The sequence below is a fragment of the Dermacentor silvarum genome, chromosome 7, assembly GCF_013339745.2.
Source record: "Dermacentor silvarum isolate Dsil-2018 chromosome 7, BIME_Dsil_1.4, whole genome shotgun sequence".
NCBI lineage: Eukaryota > Metazoa > Arthropoda > Arachnida > Ixodida > Ixodidae > Dermacentor > Dermacentor silvarum.
In genome coordinates, this window is record NC_051160.1 from 26,416,519 (window position 1) to 26,437,504 (window position 20,986).

At 47.3% G+C, this 20,986-nt stretch overlaps 2 protein-coding genes across 4 annotated transcripts in view; one reads left to right on the forward strand and one right to left on the reverse strand.

Annotated features, from left to right (window-relative positions):
- LOC119457787 (bromodomain adjacent to zinc finger domain protein 1A-like) overlaps positions 1-18,793 on the forward strand; it is a 45,574-nt gene extending 26,781 nt beyond the window's left edge. Inside the window, 9 exon segments of the mRNA XM_037719503.2 lie at positions 2,674-2,783; positions 2,872-2,946; positions 3,802-4,049; positions 4,811-4,983; positions 6,427-6,623; positions 9,603-9,683; positions 9,924-10,034; positions 14,261-14,394; positions 16,056-18,793. Coding sequence (XP_037575431.1) covers positions 2,674-2,783; positions 2,872-2,946; positions 3,802-4,049; positions 4,811-4,983; positions 6,427-6,623; positions 9,603-9,683; positions 9,924-10,034; positions 14,261-14,394; positions 16,056-16,475 — 1,549 coding nt within the window. The 3' untranslated portion in view covers positions 16,476-18,793.
- The window catches only part of LOC119457788 (beta-1,3-galactosyltransferase 1), a 29,382-nt gene continuing 26,594 nt past the window's right edge, over positions 18,199-20,986 (reverse strand). For all 3 annotated transcript variants that reach the window (XM_037719504.2, XM_049670456.1, XM_049670457.1), the window contains exon 3: positions 18,199-20,076. In XM_037719504.2, coding sequence (XP_037575432.1) covers positions 19,595-20,076 — 482 coding nt within the window. In that variant the 3' untranslated portion in view covers positions 18,199-19,594. The remainder of the gene's footprint in view (positions 20,077-20,986) is intronic.

The window sequence follows — 20,986 nt, forward strand, 5'->3', positions numbered from 1 at the left end:
GTGCTGTGTGTTCTCGGTGCTCTGTTTGCGTTGAAGCGATAGATCGCACGAGGGTCACTTCGCTGGCTGCAGCGGCGGCACTTCCTCACGCGAACGTTTTGATAGCAAGGGTCCGCGCTCATCGAGCCCGATGTGTTCCTGTTTCCCTGTGCGCAAGACATCATGCTTGTTAATATAGTTAATAAGCGAATGTTTATGAGCTTATACGGACCATAAAACTACTATCTTTAGTTTGTATAGCTGTCTACTAATTTGCTATCGCAATCGATGCTTCGGCTTTCGGGCGAAACTGCGACTTTTTTTTTCAAACGTAAGAATTAAAATAAAATTGTGTGCAGTTCACCACTACTCTCATTTCTCAATTTTGTCTGTTGCTCGGCTCTTGCATTTCCCGGCTTGTTAAGTTTTTTTTTTACGGCCCCGTGAAATACGTATCAGCGGGGTTCTACTGTACAATGAGATCGGTGCTCCTATGGTGTTTTGAAACAACTATCGAGCCATCTCAAGTCTGTTGACTTGAAATGACGGTTGAATGTGAATGTTTTTGATATATTGACGGTATGTGGCCCTGTACCCAGGTAGTATGCTATACAGTAGTCTGTAATGGTGAAAGAAAACCGTGCAAGTTTATTTACCCTGAAAACGAATTTCTTTTAAACCAGGAAAGTGTGCTGTAGCCATGCCATGACAATATGTTGTGCATGGCAATAGGTGTTCAAGTGCATGGTTGCAGGTAATTTAAACACCTCAGTGAACATTGGCTTTCCACCCCCACTTGTGACACAGATCAGAGTTTATACCTTGGTAGTCATTTGGCCATCTTATGGCGCTAGTGTAGGGCATAAAATTCAAACAAAGATGAACACAGATGGGTGAGATTTAACAGGTATAACACACCAGACATTCGATATATAGAACTTTGAGCGCGCACGATCCGTCGCCAAACAGCCGCAAACACACTCCAGGCACGTTTGCGGCTGTTCGCAACGAGCGGGGACAAGATTTGCCTTTTCCTGGATAATTGTTCAGCGCACAGCTGCCGCGCCTCGCTCAATAACATTGAACGTTGCTTCTTGTCACCGAACGCAACAGCGGTTTTACAGCCACTTGACCAAGGCATCATCCGTGCGTTTAAGGTGGGCTACCGGAAGCGCTTTGTTGAGCGCCTGTTTGTGAAATTGTGGATGAACGACGAGCTGAAGACTAATTTGCTGGTCGCAATCGAAATGATCAGTTATGCCTGGCAAGACTTGACTCGAGACACAATCCGCAACTGCTTCCACCATGCTGGACTGTGTCAAGAGGGGGTGGAATTTGCGAATACAGCAAAAGACAGCAGTGACTTTGCTGTGCTATGGGAAGAGCTCGCCGATGTTCCAGGCACTGTGCGTTGCCTTTGAGGATTTTTTTACAGCTGGCGACAACCTAGCTATGACGGCAAGCCAGTTGTTGTACTCTAATGTTGAATTCCAATGGCGGAGCCGGAGCAGCCAACGGGCTCCGCGAGTGGAACACAACCTGCGCCGCCGGAGCCAGGCGGAAGCGGAAGTTCTATCCTTCGGGCCGCCGATTTACCCAGCATGCTATGCGTGTTGTCATTCCCTTCGGCTGTTTGCTCCCAGCACCGTCGCACCGGTCACTTGTCTGTTCAGCGCCGTTCACCTGCTGCTTAAAATTGTGGAATGGATATCTCGCCAAGCGTGCAGCAGCTTTTGTTTACAATGGTGAGCACACAGGATGCGGACAAACATGATAGGTGTCTAGCCGACAAGTTTGGACCTCTTCGGGAGAATGCGGAAGATCCTGTCGAATTCCGCGGCAGTTTCAGCGTCGCTGTCACTATTCGAGAAATCACTCGTGTCGGAACTTGAGCTTTCTAACTCGGAGCTGTCGCTATCGAGTAGCAGAACCAATGCCGCACGCTTTGCCGAACTAGCCGCGCCATTCATGTCGTCCGCCATTACCACCACAACTCGCGAGTCGCAACCGGCGGCGCCCCCCAGCAGACAAACGTGGCAAAGGAAATGCGTCACGCAGAGTTCCGGTCCACTCCGCCGATTTTGGCGGAGCATCTTTTCCTGCTCCATGGAGTGACTCCCGCTCTGAATCCACTCCGACTCTCTCATTGGAACACTTTACTCCCGCCCTCACTCTGTCATTGGAACAAACTTGCTCTGAACCGAGCAGAAAAACTTGCTCCGACTCCGCCATTGGAATTCAACATAAAATTGTTGCCTACATGCTGGCATCTGGTGCCGCCGAGGAGCCACCGCCGGAATACGATCGCCCTCTCCTGACGTTACATGAAGCCCTTTTTGTTGCCATGGTGCTGGAACGATACTGCCCAGGGATACGGGGAAGTGGACTGGAGTTCATTGAAATGATGTCGCATGTCGAAAATGAGATAGTCATTGATGGGGGAGCTAAACGAAGTGTTCAGGTGAAAATCACTGCCTACTGCAAGTAGGTGTACTTTTCTGTGCAATAAATTACTTTTGGAGTAATTATTCACGGTGAGTGGGATGTTTTGCTTCGTTAGTGTGTTTTCACTTCACTGTTCACAATGCGTATAACGAATTTGGTGCTGAAGTTCATTATAACCGTGTTTGACTGTATGATCGCTGTGGTTGTATGACATATCAATGCAATTCCTTCTCTGCCTCTTCTTGACAGTGTAAAAATCGCATCCACCTTGGACTACGAGTCTGATGTGCGTGTCCTATCACAAGCGCTGCTTGATGTCTCGATGGGCATCGAGGCAAGGTTTCTTCAGCCACCTCTGGGTAAGAATTTCATCCCATTGCTAGCTGGTGCCTGTTTTTCTGACATTGAACAGTGCTTTGATTGTTGCTTGCTTTCTGAACATTTCAGGAGAGTCTGAAGAACAGCGGAAAAAACGGAAAGCTGCGGAGCTTGCCCGGAAACAGAGAAAGGAAGACGGGGAGGGTAAGGTCATGCACGTGCATTCATGGCCAAAAATGGCATTCATGGTCAAAGGACCATGGCCACAGGCAGAAATCAAGTCAACAGTAATAAAATGCCCATTAGGCTGTTTTAACATCTTTGTTGTCTTCAAGCCTATTTGTGCTCCTATGAAAACCGCCATGCACCTTGTACCATGGCTAATAGCAACAGCGCACTTAAAACTAAGACGAAGGAAGGCTCAGACACGAACGCCCAAGTTTTGTTGTGAACACTAATACAAGGTACCAGTGTAGGTACAGGGTACCGCTTACTGGTACAAGGTTAGGAAGCACCAGTCTAGCAATAAGGCACAGTGCGACTCGGAGTGGTGGCGTAGCGGCTGTGGCGTTGTGCTTACTAAGCCCGAGGGTGCGGGATCGAATCCCAGCCGCAGTGGCTGCATTTCGGTGGGGGTGAAATGCAGAAACACCAGTGTACCGTGCAGTGGGTGCACATTAAAGAACCCCAGGTGGTCAAAATTAATCCAGAGTCCCTCACTGCAACGTGCCTCATGAATAAATCGTGGTTTTGGCACGTAAAATCCCAGAATTAGAAAGGCACGCTGGGCGTTAAAAACAGTACTCGAGATGTCAAACTATTTCCGGGGAAATCTGCAAGATGGAGGAAGCTTTCACGAAAGAGAAAAAAAGAAAATTGTCTTCCGCTTGACAGTTGAAATAGCCTACGTTACCCAAGTTTGCAGTGGCATTCGTATGGCTAGTTAGAAGGATGAGAAAAAAAAAATGCTCTGCTCATTTTACAGTAAATCTGGAATTTTCTCACTTGATCTCAACAAAAGCGTGATTTCTGGTTCTGGCAATGCTTATGACTCAACAGACGTGCCTGACGAGCCGCCTAGCAAGCCGTCGTTGCTGGAGAACTGGCGAGAGTCTGTCAGCGGGTGCACATCGGTGGCCCAGCTGTTTCTGCACCTGTCGTCGCTGGAGCGCAGTGTGGCATGGGACCGGTCAGTGCTCAAGGCCTACTGCCGCATCTGCCGGCGGCGGAGGGACCCGGAACGCATGCTGCTCTGTGATGGCTGCGACCGCGGACACCATCTCTACTGTCTCAAACCTCCACTCGAGGTGGGCTGCTGTTAAACTGGGCACTTTTTGAAGGGAAGCTTGCCGTGCCTTTGCTTTCTTTCAGTTTTGCAGGTGTCGTCTTGCTGAGTAGATAGCTTGAGCCACTAATTATAACAAGAAGTAAGAAGTGAATGAGTGTGAACAGAAAATTGAAGGAGTCGGCTACAGAGAACTGTTAGCGCTGCGTGGCTCCCACATGGGCCGCAATGTGGCATATTACAGTTAAAGGGGTCCTGAACCACCCCTCGGGATTGTTGAAAAAACAATCCGCGGATAGCATATGCTCTGCATCTCGGCAAAGTTCTGCAGCCGTGTGTGGATTGCCAAGTCTCCTTTCTCTCAAACGTTTACTTTTCAACAACTCTTTTCTGGATGCCTTATTTCGTAATATAGCAGATTCTAATACACGGCTGTATTGGCCAATAGGTGACATCAATCAAGAAGGATGTGTGGATCGGTGCGCTTACTGTGTATATTTATTGATGCGGTTTAATAAACAGGCTGAAGTAAGCAAAAATCTGCTTTGGAATTTCGATAATTACGTACTTCCGGGAGAAGCCCACTGTCGTGTCCCGCAAAATGCGTGGGTTCGGGGCAAGCTTTTAAAAAATTCACGTTATTCCTTCCTTGCTCCCTGAGTGCCACGAGACCTTTACAGAAGTTCGCAGGTTGGCAAGTACGTTTTTAGGTGACGTGCGCATTATGAAAAAAACACCAGGTGGTCAAGGTACGAGTGAATGTGTCTGTCTTCGTCCGTGCAGGTAATTCCCAAGGGCGACTGGTACTGCATATCCTGTCGTCCCAAGGAGAAGCCGGCCTCCCCTGCCAAGCGCAAGTACATTGAGGAAGAAGAGGACGACGACCAGGAGGAGGAAGACGAGGAAGAAGATGAGGAGGAGGAAGAAGGGTCCGATGCTGCTGAGAATGAGAGCGAGTGAGGAACAGATCCACTCTATTCGTCAAAAATGTAGCAATGGGTTTTGTTTGTTGATGAGACAAGCACTGACGTCTCGTGGTCATTTGGTGCTGCTGCTAAGTGCCACCTTGAAGCCGTTTGCAATTTCAAGGCTTGCAGTTGCCCGAGGAGCAGAGTTACTTTTTCTAGCAGACGCCGTCTTAATGAGCTTTCAAGACTGGTGGTGCTTGACTCATTGTGGTTTTGTGAATAGCGGTTGTATTTGTTTCGAGTGCATTGAAAATTATTGTTGCTACTTCCGAACTGAATACAGTCAACGACCGATTTTCCGGACGCCCGATTTTTCAGATGCCTGGGAGGCGGCACCACGTACCCCATAGAGTCAATGTATAAGAATGTCAGAAATTTCGGACGCAAAAAACCTAAACCGTCCAATTTTCCAGACTTTTTGCCACGACCACAAGTCTGAAACGGCATTAATCGAAGTGGCCATCGCTGCCATTTTGGTTATCTCACCACCTCAAACCAGCGATCTTGCACACAGATCCGCTGGCAGCCATAGCCACCATCGTGGTAACACTTGGCCTAGCTACTTTGACACTAATTTTGTTATGTTGAAATCGTGTGCAAGAACACTGTTATATTGAGGTTTAACTATTTGTATGCCTTCAGCTTCCAGTGTGTGATACACTGTATCGGTCAAATTTGCAGGCGGTGTGCTGTGGGAAGCTGTGCGATGAGTGCAGTTGTACTGATGTGTCACTCCACTCGCCATTCCCTGTTTAGAAGGTTCACATATGGGACGTCCTTTGTGACAATTGCTTCATATATTGTAACAACAATGTATGAAATTGGCGCCTGCCTAATTGTGTAGCGCATTCCGTGTTCTTACAGTCGCGTAGCGCAAACTTTTTTGGTCAAGAACACAGAAATTGTGTAAAGTTGCTTTATCCTCCGCAGCTTTGCCAGCTATGTATAAATTAGAGTAAAGAAATGCACTGGGGGGGGGGTTCAGTATCGTAGGTTTTCGGGCTCTGCAACGCTTTTTGCAAAAATAGGTTGTCAATAGTTTGCTTTGGCGCTTAGGTTATTGACACTTTAAACAAGTTTCTTTTTGGTGTTTAGATATTGCTTATTTTATTGGCTGGGGGGCATGCTGAGTCTCGGTTATGCAGCATGTAATTTTAAGGAAGCTCTGAGGAGTGTAGTGGTGTTTCTTTGATGAGCTCCATGCGACAATGATTTTTACACTCATTAGACCATGTGCTGCGTACTTAAACTGACACCTACACCATCTGTGCTGTGAACAAGGAACTGAAATGTCGGCTAACTTCTGACTTGGTCCGTGACTGCAGTCGCGTAACGTAATCTAACTGATCAGATAAGTCCTTCTTACCAAACTCTCGACTACAAGTGTTTATAGGATGCCTTATCTCGGCTTGCTTCTGTGTTTGTCCGCAGAGCCGAATCTTTGTCCGATGGCAACGACGATTCGTGTGACGCATGCGGCAAGGGTGGCACACTCATCTGCTGCGATTCCTGCCCGCTGGCCTACCACCTGGAATGCACACAACCACCACTGCGCAGGCTACCAAGAGGAACGTGGAACTGCCACAAGTGCACGGTCGCAAAACAGCGTTCGTCTAGAGGAGGAAGGGGTGTGTGCTTGTTTCCTTGCGCAGTGTGCCTGAGCACGACGTGAATCTTTTAGTTAGCGGTGCCTCGTTAGATGGGGCTCATGTTGAACTGTCGATTAACTTTGTGATCGAGCCCATGCTTGTATACTTGGACTTGGGTGCCGATTACAGAATGGTTCAATTTAGGGGTGTGCGAATACTTGAATCGAATAGCGACCGTTCAAATAAGTCGATTCGCGACTCGGATACCTACTAGATCAAACCTCGATATAATGAAGTTGTACTTGCAATGAAAAACTACGTTGAATCACGAATTTCCTTAATTCGACGTTTGAATTAGCAGTGATATAGCAGAATTAGCAGCGTTTTAGTAGTAAAAACAGCTTCACAATTTCCCAGAGCCTTCCTGGTAGATAGTATCTTGTCAGTAAGCACTTGTAAACAAATCACAAGAAGGTCACGCCATGAGAGCGTGATTATGAACGCCGGAGCGTGTGTTGCAGATCGCGGCGAGAGCAATGCATCAACGTGGCTCGCTCACGACGTCCGAGATTTCCGTGTTGCGTAGCGCGGCGCCTTAAATCTTGAATGCCATGGCTGGCCGCGCTCGGTGCCCGCAGCCGGTACCCACAAAAATACAAAGGTGTAAAAAGATACGGCTATTCCTCCCGAGCGAAAAAGAGAAGTCGCAGTTCTGCTGAAAGGCGGAGCATTGATCGCGATAGCAAGGGGACAACTACACGAACTAAGGTTCGTAGTTTTATCGGTGTTACGCACACTCACGCAAACATTAACAGATCTCGCTCGATGACCACGAATTCGCTGTCACAACGCGTGCGAATATTTCGCACCGCACCTCAGAAACTTGAGATTATGTGACCACCAACAGTAGACTTGCGGGAATCCAATGAACTTTAAGGCACCAACCGTCTCGGCTCAACCTTCGCACTTGCACGTGCATGGATGCGCGATAGGAGAGGGCAGATAGGACCCCCATCCCCATTGCACAGAAAGAATCGTCAGCTCTTGTGTTTGTCCGAGCGCTGCGAGCTGTCGCAGCGATGTTTCCTGCCTACTGCGTCCCGGCCCTCGCACTTTGAGGGCGTTTTTACCGGGCAGGCTTTTCATGTGGAAGGACACTTGAAATACCGTGTTTACTCAAATCTAGGCCGACTCCGATTCTAGGCCGACCCCCTAAAGTCCGAAGCCAGAAAAAAAAAATAAAACTTACCTCGAATGTAGGCCGAATACAAAAGCGAAGACAGGGTTCACAAAATGAAAACAGCTTTATTGAATATGAACATGCCGAGCGCATTCTACGTCATTATCGCTGCTAGCCTTGTCGCTATCTTCCTTATCACTGCCGTTTTAAAACAGTGCTCTATATTCAGTACCATTAAGAGCATTAGAGATGCTGCACTTTTTCAAGGAGCGCACAATCAAAGTTTCTGGGTAAATGTCATCCTCCGTGCGGCGCACGCAAAAAGCATCTCCTGTTGCCCCCTCCAACGACGGACGTTTTTCTCATCGATGCCGAAGTCCCGTCCGGCTTGAACGTTTGACGATGCCTCTGCGGCTAGCACAACTGTTCGTTAGAAAGTGGTACTATAGTGGCATCGCCTGTTTGGTGCCTTACTACGATAATGCCACGCCGTGCGCCGATGCTACACCATACCAATACTACTGTGTCTAGAATATAAGTATATTCTAGGCACTGTACCGATACTACCGATACGACACAGCTCAAAATGGTGATGTCGCTCGTGTACTTCAGTTGGCTACTGGCGCTGATAGTAGCGGCCGCGATACTGACTTTTCTAGATGGCGCTAACTATGCACCATACTATTTATCAGTATCAATTAAAAACTGGCGTGTTCTTCAATATCCTCGAATCTAAGCCGGCCCTAGAGTTTCGTTTCGTATATGATTGTTTGAAAAAAAACTGTCAGCCTAGATTCGAATAAATACAGTAGTGTGTGCCTCAGCCGACATTTTTGCAGCTTTTTGCTAGATGGCTAGTAAGCCATATAGGCTCAAGTACATGCTTGAAAAAGCTGAAAACTTCGTTAAATGGAAACTACATTTTCCGAATATTCAGGTGTAGAGACTAGCTCAGTGCCACATGCGCCGCAGTGCTTCTCGTGCTCGATGCCGCCCAAGGGAGCGTTTCACATTGTTTTCGTCACAAAAGGAGAGCGCCACTGTAGCGGACTCTTTGTCACTGCGAGCACTCCCTGACGTCGCACAAACTTGCCATTACACTCCAGATGTGAGGTTCTTCGACGTGCGGCAAATCACGCCAAACCTGACACTGAAATGGTGCGGACAGGGCCTGCTCTTTACTGTGGGCTCCAACTATGCGTGGAGTGCTGATCGAGTCATGTGATGCGTGGTCCTTTCGTCTGCCGCGCAGATTGGCCTTACGATAGCCCAAGTGCCTAAAGTTGGTTTAGCCCTTCTGTATTTTAAGAACTGGGAATAAGAACTTGCTGAGAAATAAGGGATTGCTGATTAGCACAGGTCCACTATTGAACTGAAAACCCCATTGCTATTCAGCAACAGAACATCACTAATTCATTAGTTTCAGAGCAAAAACACACTTGATTCTATTGAACAGAAGGTCTATTGATTTAAAAATAAAAGTCTTTTCCAGACCTTTATATACTAGAACTTCGCTGTAATGATTGATGGCAGACTCATTTGGTGTTTTCTTTAATCAATAAGAGTTGACAGTACTTTATATCTTGATTTTCTATGGAACTAAGTTGCTGATAGCTTGCAACATCTTTGTTATGCAATGCTAGGAGACACCTGAGCGTATGCAGTGCTGTATTTTCTAGACATTCGGTGCAGTATATATCCCCCCCTGATTCGAAATCTTCTAGTATTCGGTATTCGCACACCCGTAGTTAAATTTAGTTGGAAGCCCTCTACTGTGGCATCTTTCGTAGCCTGTGCATCGCTTGGGGGTCCCACTTATCAATCAATCCCTCCCCCAGGAAAGGGCTCCAGAACACGGTCCCAAAGTGCTGCTGCAGAGTCGAAGCGCTACATCGAGAGGCGGCAGCAGAAGGAACAGAGTGAGTTTGTGCAACTGTTTTATATTGTCACGAACACAACGAAGGGAGGGACACGAGTGCAAGCATCTCCGAAGAAGATAAAGTTGGCGAGGACAATTATTGTTGGGCCTTGAATATAGAGTTTGTGTTTTTTGTCGCACCACCCTCGTTCTGTGTGCTGTTCTTCGCATCTTGCGGCATTATATTGGAAATTAAGTAGGAAGCCACTTACAGAAAGCCATGCGCTTCTGTTTTCTGCAGGCAAAAAGCAGCCTCAGTCTGCCGCACCTTCTGACCCATACCGACCGCCCCGAATAAGCTTCAAGCGCTCCAGGGTCAGCTGGGAGGATTCATCCTCGGTCAGCGAGGAAGGTAAGGCTAGGCTATCGTGTGTTGGTCTGTAGAAAACTTGAGAGTAGTACAAGTTTGTTGTGACAATTGTGCTCGGTGGCATTTGCTACAACTGTACTTTGAACAAAGCACGAGCTGCTAGACAAATCAGGTTTGATGCTCCTGCTGATATTGTATTTACTTGATTATACCATGCACCTCATGCTTTCATACACAAATAAAACTTTCTCTCATTTGAAAAAAACAAAGATTTACTACGAATGCACTAAAGCTGCGATGAATTTTTTTTAAAATGCAGTTTCGCCCAAAAGGCTAAGCATCAATTGTGATAGCAAATTAGTAGACTGCTATACGAAGTAAGGATAGTAGTTTTATCAGCCGTATAAACTTGCTAACATTCGCTTACTAACTAAATTAACAAGCATGATGTCACGCGCACACGAGCAAACATGAACACTTCTCGCTCGATGACTGCGGTGGCGGCAGGGAACGGATTGACCTTCATGTGCTGCCTCTCGTTTCAACGCAAACTGTAAGCAGCGAAAACAAAGTGCGCGGCGGACTCTGTCCCCATCGCAGATCGCTTTCAAGATAGGGCCAAGGCGATCATAACGTCGGAAGTGGATCGTCGCAGAATGCATCCTGCTTTGGTCCACTGAAACCCTTCCGTGTTGCTTTGCTAGCAGAAATCATCTCATTTGTTTGCGCCAGTCCCGCACGCAAGTTTCGGGTACTCCGAGTACTCGTGATGCGGCCCGATTTTCGCCTGTCTCTGCACACATGATCACTTTCCTTTTAAATACGGCATCATGATGAACTTGGCACTTCATGCTGATAGAGCAAACACAGAAAACGGGAAGACAGATGGTAGATTAATGCCTACGCACACATACTACAGCACATGGAGGAAGCTACGGAAGCTAGGCTCGAAGCGTGTACGAGGCGGCCATTTTGAAAGGCCAGTGGCAATATGGTTACAGTAGAGTGTACGAGATTGGGGTAGTGGGTGCAACACAGGTTGAGGCTTTCTTTATTGAAAACTTGGTGGCACCACCGTCGCTTTCTGCCGAATGAGCGGCCCCGCACGCTGGCCACACGCTTGTCGTTGCTTCGGAGACCCTACCGCAGCTGCATAGAGCGTTGACAGGCGGATACTCGGTGTCGGTAACGTTGAGATTATTCCCCACAGATCTATTGTAAATAAAATGTAAAAAGAGCGGTGGAAAGAATGCAAACGACGCAACAACAACGGTGCGTCGAGCAGACGACAGCTACTCGGCTCGTGAGCTCACCTTAGCCAATGAGCGCTGCCGAAACAGCCGGAGCCAACGTTTATTGGGCGGAGATTCAGAATAAGGCAACGGCAGCGCTGCCACAATTTCAACGTTTTTTGCTTCGCCCTCTGCACTTGACCTGCTGGACCCACTCCCCCATTCTAGTACACTCTAGTTACAGATTTAGGGCCCTACTCAATTCTACTGCGCACTCACTTTTTGGACCTGTTTTATCATAAAAAAAGTACTCGTTGGATTTGAGTAAATACGGTAATGTGGCCATTAATGGGACTTCATTCTTGTTGGTGTCTGTTTTTAGTTGCACTGTGCTTGTTGCTTTAGTAATGTTCGCCCACACATATATTCTTGCAAGCGCACGTCGGACAGGGTATTTTGTCACTATGGCCCATAACTGCCCCCTGTATATGCCATAAGTATATTGCACTTATTGTTTATTAGAACACTGGTTGAGTTGTGGTGTGGAACGATTGTGTTTTGGGTCTACAGTCAAACCTCGTTAATACGTAGACCCGCTTAAGCCGTTGGCACTCATTGCCCACCAAACGGTTAGGGCGTACTATTTTTCTTTCTTGTTCTTCGCGCACAGGCACAAAATCGGTGAAATCTCATGTGCACAGACGTTCGATTCTCGAGTTGCAACGCTTGGATGACAGTCGCCAGCGATAGCCATGGTCACCATGACGCATTTCCTGCTCATGCAGCTGTTGCCGATTGCCACGAACAAAAGCATGGCCGTCGAGATTAGCTCCCAGTAACGCGAAGAAGCTGCCGGTAGGGGGTGCGAATTTGCTCTCGCTGTTGAATTCAAGTAGTAACCGCACGGAAGCACATTTTATTGTGAAGCGCATTTCTGCCATCACTGTGGATGTCGCTTTGAGGTTTCGTATTAAGTCCAAACGCGGCGACGATGTCGCCGCGCACTGTACGCTGTATGTGCGAGTGAAAGCTTGCAGGGGGGTCAGCTCAATCTCGCACGCGCGAGGGAGAAAGATGGGGTGGAAGTGAACTTTTGTTGCGCGCAAGGTATGGCAGGGGAGGTGAGAAAGGGAGGGATTTACTTCAGCGGCCACCGCACGAGCGCCGTATCTTGAAAGCGATCTGCAAAAAAAGCGATCTGCGACGTGCAAAAAGTGTGCACCTGCCTGGGCCTCATCTTCAAAGCGATCTTCAGACAAACTGCAACTAGCGCCGGTAGCTTCGTATGCGCTGTGCTTCGACGCCCTGTTTGCGTCACGGCGGCATGTTCGCTGATGCTGCCACGCCTCCTCACTCCAGCGTATTGACAGCGAATTTCCGCTGTCATCGAGCTAAATGTGTTCATGTTTACCTGTGCATGCGTTAAACTGTGCTTGTTAGTTTAGTTAATAAGCGGGGCCTCGTGGACAAACGGCACGCGGCCTTATCGAGTTTGAAGATGCCGTCGTCGTGGCAAAGTCACCACGGCGGCAAGTGAAGATAACCGATTTTTTTGCTGCCTACCCTCAAGTAAAGCCTGTGTGAGTGCGTATGTTTGAGAGCATCGTGACATAGTTATTTTCCGGCCGGTAAGTAACTGCTTAACTGGCATTGGGCGGAATTCGTACATCGTTTAGTGCATATCTAAACATAGTTCCCGGCGGACTACTGATCAAATAGAGGCTTCATATCTCGATAACTGTTGTCATCTCTTCATTCAATAAAAAGAGGCAGGAAATTTGTCACTACATATTCCTATTAGTCTGCAAAAACATGACGTGTGGCCGGAGATGCAACTCTGGGAAGAAGCAAACACAAATTATGTGCAGTAGAACCTCGTTCATACATTCTGGGGGGAAAAAATGCAAGCAAGAAGTACTAGCTGGAGAAACATACGATCCAAAATTACAAAAAAAAATGTAAGACAACTGTAGTTAGCATCTACGTAATGCGAAACATGCGAATTGTTGCAGTAGATGACCATGCGCGCCGAGCTTGTGTGGCCCGAGCATCCGGAGACGCGCATTGTCATGTTTGCGACTTCGGCAAGCTTCCTCAAATTTGGCCCGAGTTAACAGCTTCTTCGAGCAGTGCATTTCGGCGGGTCATTTTGGTGGGAAGTTTCGTGGCGCCCACTCGATGCAAATTGTGGCAGCACGCGATCCCAATGCATGTCAAGCTGGTAGGACCTGAGTGACCCGAGACGCACGGATGCACCTTGTCGTTTTCCTATTGCATAGTGTTTTAGGACAGCGATGGGAAACCAAAACGAAATCGAGCTGGTCGGCGACCCTGCCTACAACAATCTAAACATGACACTCGCCTAACGCTGCCCGTAGCAGGGAACAGCAGTGCGTTCTGGTTATCGCTTATTATATAAGCATGCAGTACGCTTTCAACAGCACTATGCCCCACAAGCTGTGAAATAGGTGAAGATGCTTAGTGCGATAGAGTTGGCAGCGATAGCTGTGAATGTGGCGTGCAGCTACCCGAGGGGAGATTTGCTGGTACCAGAATAGGAAACTTGATGCATGTCGCTCGTTATCACATGAGATGGGCGAGCAAGTATTGCAGGGAAGCTGCTGCAGCGGGTGGCTACTGTTCTTGATTGCATACGCCTCACGCCTTCTCCTGTTTTCTAGTAGCCGGAAAATGTACCTATCATACGATCGCAGTTTGGTGATGTACTTGAACATTGGTGCCGAAAGATTGTGTTTTCTGGGAGCACACGAACCGGTAATAAAGAAGCGTAAATGTATTAGGGTCATTTTTTGTGTTCTCGATCATGAAGTTGGCGCCGGGAAGTCATACGTAACAGAATTGTATTAACGAGTTTCTGCTGTACATTTGTGATTTCCGATTAGTTTTTAAAGTTCTATCACAATCGGAGATGTCTAAAGACACTGTTTAGAGCATGAGCAGTATATCAGAGCTCATTGCAAGCTTTAAGTGAAACCTAGCTGCTGTGCAAACATTGATCACTGTCTATTGTGACAGGCGTTACATCACGGGCTTCATCACGGCGCTCCAGCCAAGATCTCCCACTTGACTTCAAAGCCTGTGACGAGATTCTGCAGTCACTTGTCCACGACCAGAATTCATGGCCTTTCCACTGCGCAGTCAGTCGTCGGGTGAGTGGATAAATGTGTTTCCTGCAAGCATGGGTGAGGGCAAGTTGTAAAAATGAAGATGTTGACTTCAGTGGTGCTTATGAGACAACTATTCTGCCATCTCAGTTCTTGTCAGCTACAGTAGACTTCGGTTAATTGAACTCCGGTCTCATCTTTTGTTATTAACCTTCGCTGGATAATTCAAACTTGGCTGGGCGTCAAGCGTGCACCTGACCCCAGTGCACACTCCAACATCGGCAGCATCTGTCTATGCCGCACGTACAGTGAATGCATCGAACACGTCCTCTCCTGTCAAAAATTTTCGCCCAGCCCCAGGAAGATTTAAAAACAAAATAAATCAACAACGGTAGCTCACAATAAGTTATTAGTAATAACTTACTATAGTGTTTACCCAATTCTAATATGCAGCTTCTTTTTCTTTTAATTCTTTTTTTTTTTATTTCAATATGACGAAGTGCGAATTTTACCAACTTTGTTTGGAAGCATTGCTATAGTAAAAAATTGCTACATGGGATACCGCTCTGCACCCTTGAAAAAGCTTTTGCAAGGCCTTGAAAGTCCTTGAAAGTCCTTGAATATCCTTGAATTTCTATCTTTGAGACCTGTACAAGTACTTGCATAGTGTAACGATGACGACGGGTTGTTTTCAGTCCGATTGCAAAAGCACATTCACACGGTAATTTATTTACATGTTAAGCATTGCGGCATCAAGTTTCATCACGTGTTTTTGGCATTCTGGATGATTGCATCACAGAATGAACTAGCGAAGTGGTTGGTCTAGCAATGGGCTATCTTCCCGTTCATGATTTTTGCTGAGCCGTTTGATAAACGCGATATATCAAACATGCTATGGACTGTGGAGAGGATGGGATGTTGTGGTTCGTCATATACAGTGATAAAAGTGCCGTCCAAGTGTGATGATGGACATTAGGGACTGTTGGCTACAAAAGGGCCCAGGATGTGTGAGCGTCGACTAAATTGCATCGCTACACTATCTGCCAGGATCAGCCACGCTATCCTGCCTTTGAGACCGCCGAAAAGCGCATTGCTGGCCTCTCTGTCTGCAGGCATGTAATCTTTCTAGCTGATCTGTGACATCCTTCTTATTGTCAGAATCAGAGGCATGCTACATTTTTCCTGCTAAAGAATTTGGTGCATGTTCCATTTCTACGTTAGTGCACTACATTGAAACTCATAAAAAGTGGGGACGTGTTAGTCAGGTCAAATACTGCCAAATAATAATGAGCGGTGTTTTTTGACATTTTTTTCTGCCTCTTGTTCAATTGGGCCTGCTGGTTAATTCAACCAATTTCGTCGGTGCCATCAGGGCTGAATTAACGTAAATTGACTGTGTTAGCTATCCATTCTCAGATGGAATGCATTCTTGCTAACACAAACCAGCAGTCATAACTAGTCTTCAATCTGTATACCTTGTTTTAAGCTTGTTGCAGTTGCATACATTTCATCCCTATCCAAGGTCCCAGCAGTGAACAAATGCCCTTGTGTTTTGTCTGTAGACAAGCATGCGTGATTCAGACTTCACAAGTGGTATTTTTCTTTTTCGGACCTTGTTCATCTCGTTCTTTACGAGACGCTCATCTTTTTTAGAGAAATTGTGTCCTCGAGAACCTGTATTGGTAACAGCCAGCCTTCTTTTTCAGGATGTTCCTGACTACTATGATGTCATCCGGCGACCTATGGACTTGGGCAAGATTAGGGGCAAACTGAGCGGCATGGAGTACCGCACCACCAAGGAGTTTGTGGCCGACATCTACCTCATCTTCCAGAACTGCAGCGTCTACAACAGGCCCGGATCGCTGGAGCACTCGTCTGGTGTCTCCCTGCTGGGCACCTTTGAGCGCCTTCTGTCCCACCACGGGCTTGGACGGTTTCCACATGCTCCGTGTTTCGAGGACGAAGAAACTGGCAGCAAGCGAACGTCCAAGCGCGTGTCGAAAAGGCCTTGTTGCGACAGCGACAGTGAAGACCACGGCTCAGCGAAGCGCGGGCCGGCGAGCCCTCTCAAGGACGCCGCCACATCGTCGTCAACCAGGAGCAGTGGCAAGCGCCGCACACACTGACTCAAGTGCTTGCATCGTTTCCCGTCTTCTTGAAGACATCATCCCTCCCCTGCCGCCTCCCCATTTCAGTTCGCACATTACCATCATGTACAGTGTCCCTGCCTTCTTTGTTTTTGTTTCTTCCCTTCTTAATTAGAAAAAAAAAATGAAACTGGCTCGACTGAAATTTTTGTCTTTGATAGGGGCGGGAAGCCATTTGGAGCTGCTATTGGCTCCCACGGATGTTTAGAGAAAACAGTTTTGCTGCATTTTGTCTGAAGTGTGAGATTGACGATACTTAAAAAATGGAACGGACGTGGGTACAGAAGGCTCCCGAGGCCCCAAAAGATGTTCAGCACTGACCATCAACTGGGATTGGTGAACGGTGTGTCGTGCTGCGTCTGCCTGTCGTTGCCGAACTACTGCTGTCCCCCTCTCTCCGGTGATTTGAACGCATGCGTGTAGACCGGCTCGACCTTTCCTTTTCTGTTCTGTAAAATGGCTCGGAAGTTTTTTTTTTTTTTTTTCTTTTCCCTGCACTCATCTGTTGCTAATATTATGCTAGCTCTGGGCAAGTTGAGTAGTTACCATCAGGATTGAAAGCAACAAGACAAGTCACCTTGTCACTATCATAGGTATACATAACACATTCTCTTTTTTTTTATTTTCCTTATCATATATACTTTATTGCAGCACTCTTGTGCAATTTCAATGCTTTAGCTTTATGTAATGTTTCCACCACTGTCTTAATATTCAAGTGTACGCATGATCTTCCCAAAGTGTTTATGACGCATGTACAAGTTGCAGTTATAAATTTCTTTGCTATGAGTTTTCGCTGTCTTTTTCTTCACGACAGTGGAACGTTGTCTTGTTGAGACTTTCAATTTCTGTGGGTAATGACCCCCGTTCTGGGTCTTCATAGCCTCTGTTCTTGCTGTACATAAATGCAAGGAAGCAGCGAATGTTGTTGGCATCGAAGTTAGTTACTAGCCTTTGGTGTCATTGAAAGGTTTACAATTACCCTGCATGGGCCTTTGTGCAGTTTGCAGGGTGGGTGTGATAACATTATATTTTTCCTAGTAACATGTGATGATTGCTTAGTGTGGTGTGATGCCTGCAGTTAAAAGAGAAAAAAAAAACGTAAAGGCTGTAAAGCTGCTAGCGCTTTTCACTTTGTCAACGTCATAATAGTGTCGGACTAGGGGAGTGTAGTTGGAGTAAAAATTGACGGTGTATTGGCTCTTTTTCAGGTAAGTATTGTTTGGACACATTGACAAGCTTGCTGCTAACAAGAGAGGAGGTATATTAGTGATGTTCATTTATGGACATGCTATTAGCGATGAGAGAAAGTGGCTTAAATGTGCAACCTTGTGCCCCTTGGCAAATGTACATACCATGTTCCCTTTTACACGGATGAAAGTTTCCTTTGGCTTCTGTTCAGCATTCTTTAGGACCTCGTAGCTTGCATTTTCCTCAACAACATTCTTGAGTTTACTCCTAATGGTTAGTTTCCAGTTGCATCAAAGTAATGCTAATGATGGTCTTCTTGTGGATTGTATGTGTACGAAAGCAGACCATGGCACTTTGTGGCCGGGGGAGGGGGGTAAGAATGACTAGATGGAAGTGACCTTGCTTCTTTTGAAATCATTACAAGTCTACATTTGTGGTTCCCGCATTGCTAAGTGAAAACCAGGTCGCATTTTCATTCATGACAGTGCATCTATGCTTGACAGCGCACCACTCCAGGGAAGTCGTAATGCCCTTTAATTAACATAATGATTCACATTATACATTCAAAATGATGCTTGAAAATGCTGGAGTTGGGCCCGTCATTTGCTGCGGTGGCTGGCTGTTTGCTTCGCAGAACACTTGTACTTGACCATTCGTGGTAGCTGCACAAACTCGTGTGAAGTGTGGCACTTAGTACTATCGATGACTCCCACTCCCGGAACTCATTAAAGTAGTGTTTTGTTGAAGTGAAGTTCAGTCACTGGGCACTCAGTGGCACTATGTTGAACAGTCTTTTACAAGTGCTGTTGTCTTTTTTTCGTGTGGGTCCCAGGAGGTGCAACTCGCATTAGTTGGGTATCATTGCTTCTAGGAGATGCCCAATAGTGATGCCTTGTGCACAAGTTCTGTGCAGGCTGGCTGGCTTCGAAGATTCTTGAGACTACCACACACACACACCATGGCCCACGTGCTCGCGGCTGCACAGTATGTGCTAGTGTCCTCGACTCTGCAGGTCTGGAGGCAACGATGACGACTAGCTGTTGCTGTGTAAACTTCCCGCTGCCATGAGTAGCACAATAAAAGCATTGTTTGTGCAAGACTAAAGCTGATGCGTGTCCCTTTGTCTTGAATTGCACGAACACCATCTATGCAGCTGTTGGAAACTTGTCCTGTGCTTGAAAGTTCATGTACCACTCTTACCATAAGGATTCTTGCTGGAGCCTACTGTGGTCCAGAAATACTTGATCAGGTGCCATGTAATACAAATTGCATGCCAAGAGTGCAATTTTAGACATGCATCAGTTAGCTAGATGGGGATTGTGTGCACCACTGTTGGTGTGTAGTGCTGATTCTTCTGTTAAGTGTTTTGTTTTTACACTAATCTGGCAGTGTGTCCTTTACTGAAACACCAGTCAATGCATTGCAGACTCTTGGTCTGGTGACCAATCTGTGACAGGCGTTGGTTTTAGTATAGTTCATCGTTGTCATCTAAAAGGGTGCACTTGCGTAGAAGCTGCCGGTGCCAGTTCATGATGCACCACGGACCTGCGCAGCTGCCACTTGGACACAGCTCCTGCGCTGGTTGGTAGTAAGGGGAAAGTGTTTGCACATGGCTGCTGGTTTAAACGGGTGACCAACTTTTGCTGCCCAACGCTGGTACGATCACTTAGCGTCTTTTAAACGCGCACAGCAATCTCTTCACCTTGAGAAACTCTTGAAGAGACGCGCGAACTGACTAGCGAGGGGCGCCGAAGAGTACGGGTTCCGTCAAGCCGTGGCGTATAAAGGCGCGCAAGTGCGCAAGGTACAATGGCGTCCGTCAGTCACATGGCTAGCTGAGCTCGCTTCGTCCAGCCTGGAGTTGCCCGATTGGAAGGCGTTCGTACAGCGCTCGCTTTCGAGTCGCGCCGTCACCGAGTGGTTGGACTTTTGATGACGCCCAACAGTCGCGGACAGAAGAAGGCCTGCGTGTTCACTTCGCGCCACAGCAGGCGCATGTCGCGCGGTCCCAGCTCGTGCGAGGTGATCCTGCTCTCTCGGGTGAAAGCGCAGCTCGCCCGGGCTAGAGTCACCCTCGGCTTGAGGGTGATGCCCGGGTGCTCGAGGGTGCGCAGGCCGGCCTTGAGGCGGCAGAAGCCCGTCACGTAGGCGTCCTCGATGAAGAACGTGGGCGTCGCTTGGGACGCCTGGTACAGCCTCCGCGCCGACGACTGCGAGAAGGCGTAGGCGAAGCCCCCGCAGTAGCGCGGGAACAGCTCTCCGGGAAGCTGGTCCCGGGGCACGCAGTACTTGAGGTAGCGGTTGGGCAGCGGGCCCTCGCCGTGACGCAGGATGCGGCGCACCGGGTTCGAGTGGCACAAGATGGCGTCCTCCATGGACGGCCCGTCCAGCGCTGCGGGGAGAAAGGAAGCAGCGCTTTAAGTACAAACGCTCATTCAGTATACACCGATAAAGTTTTCTTTCAAAACTCTATTTTCGTTAATTTCGCAGGAGAGAAAACGAAAATAGAAATTCTATTTTTGAATTTCGCGCCTAAACTCCAGCGCGGTGCGTAGTGAGACGTCATGGATTTCATTTTCTTTTTTAATGCGAAAGCGTTATATGTTCCATGAGGCAGAAAAAGCCGGCGTAGTAGGCAACGAGTGGTACCGAAGATGACGTCTGTGGTAATTAAGAATTACACAAGTCGGAGTCAGGTAACTTAAGGTGGAGTAAAGTGAATTAAGGAAGGTTGGCACAAATCAGAGCAAAGTGGATTAAGGTACGGTTGTGAAGGACACGTGACAATGTACGATGTCACGTATCGTGGACGTAAACAATTCATGCTTTCGCATTCAAATCACGTAAGGATACTTAAGTGACTGCCATTTTTTTTTTTTTCGCATTTCGACCGTTGTAGCTCAGTAAAAGTTCTCGCAACTTCCTAATCTTTGTTTTATAGCGCAGTGTAGTCGAGTCTTACCGATAAAATATTAACCAGGTCTGAGCTAACACCTCCTAGAATCGCCCGCCTGAGCAGACGCCTTCAAAATCCACGACCTCGTGGCGAGCTGGTGTGTCAAGGCGGCGTCGCCACCAGATTTAGGGACAATAAGTTTTCACCACTACTACCACCCACCTGTCTTTCGTTTTGGCGCAGTGATGGCTAGTATCTACCTCTCGTGGTAGGAAGGTTTTCTTATTCTTTTTTTTTTTTTTTTTTTTTTTTTTTTTTTTAGAAGGGTATACGTTTTATACTCGCGGACAACTTTCTCTGGCTATGAAGGGAAAGCTACGGAGGCAAAGCTCGCAGAAGTGAGAGC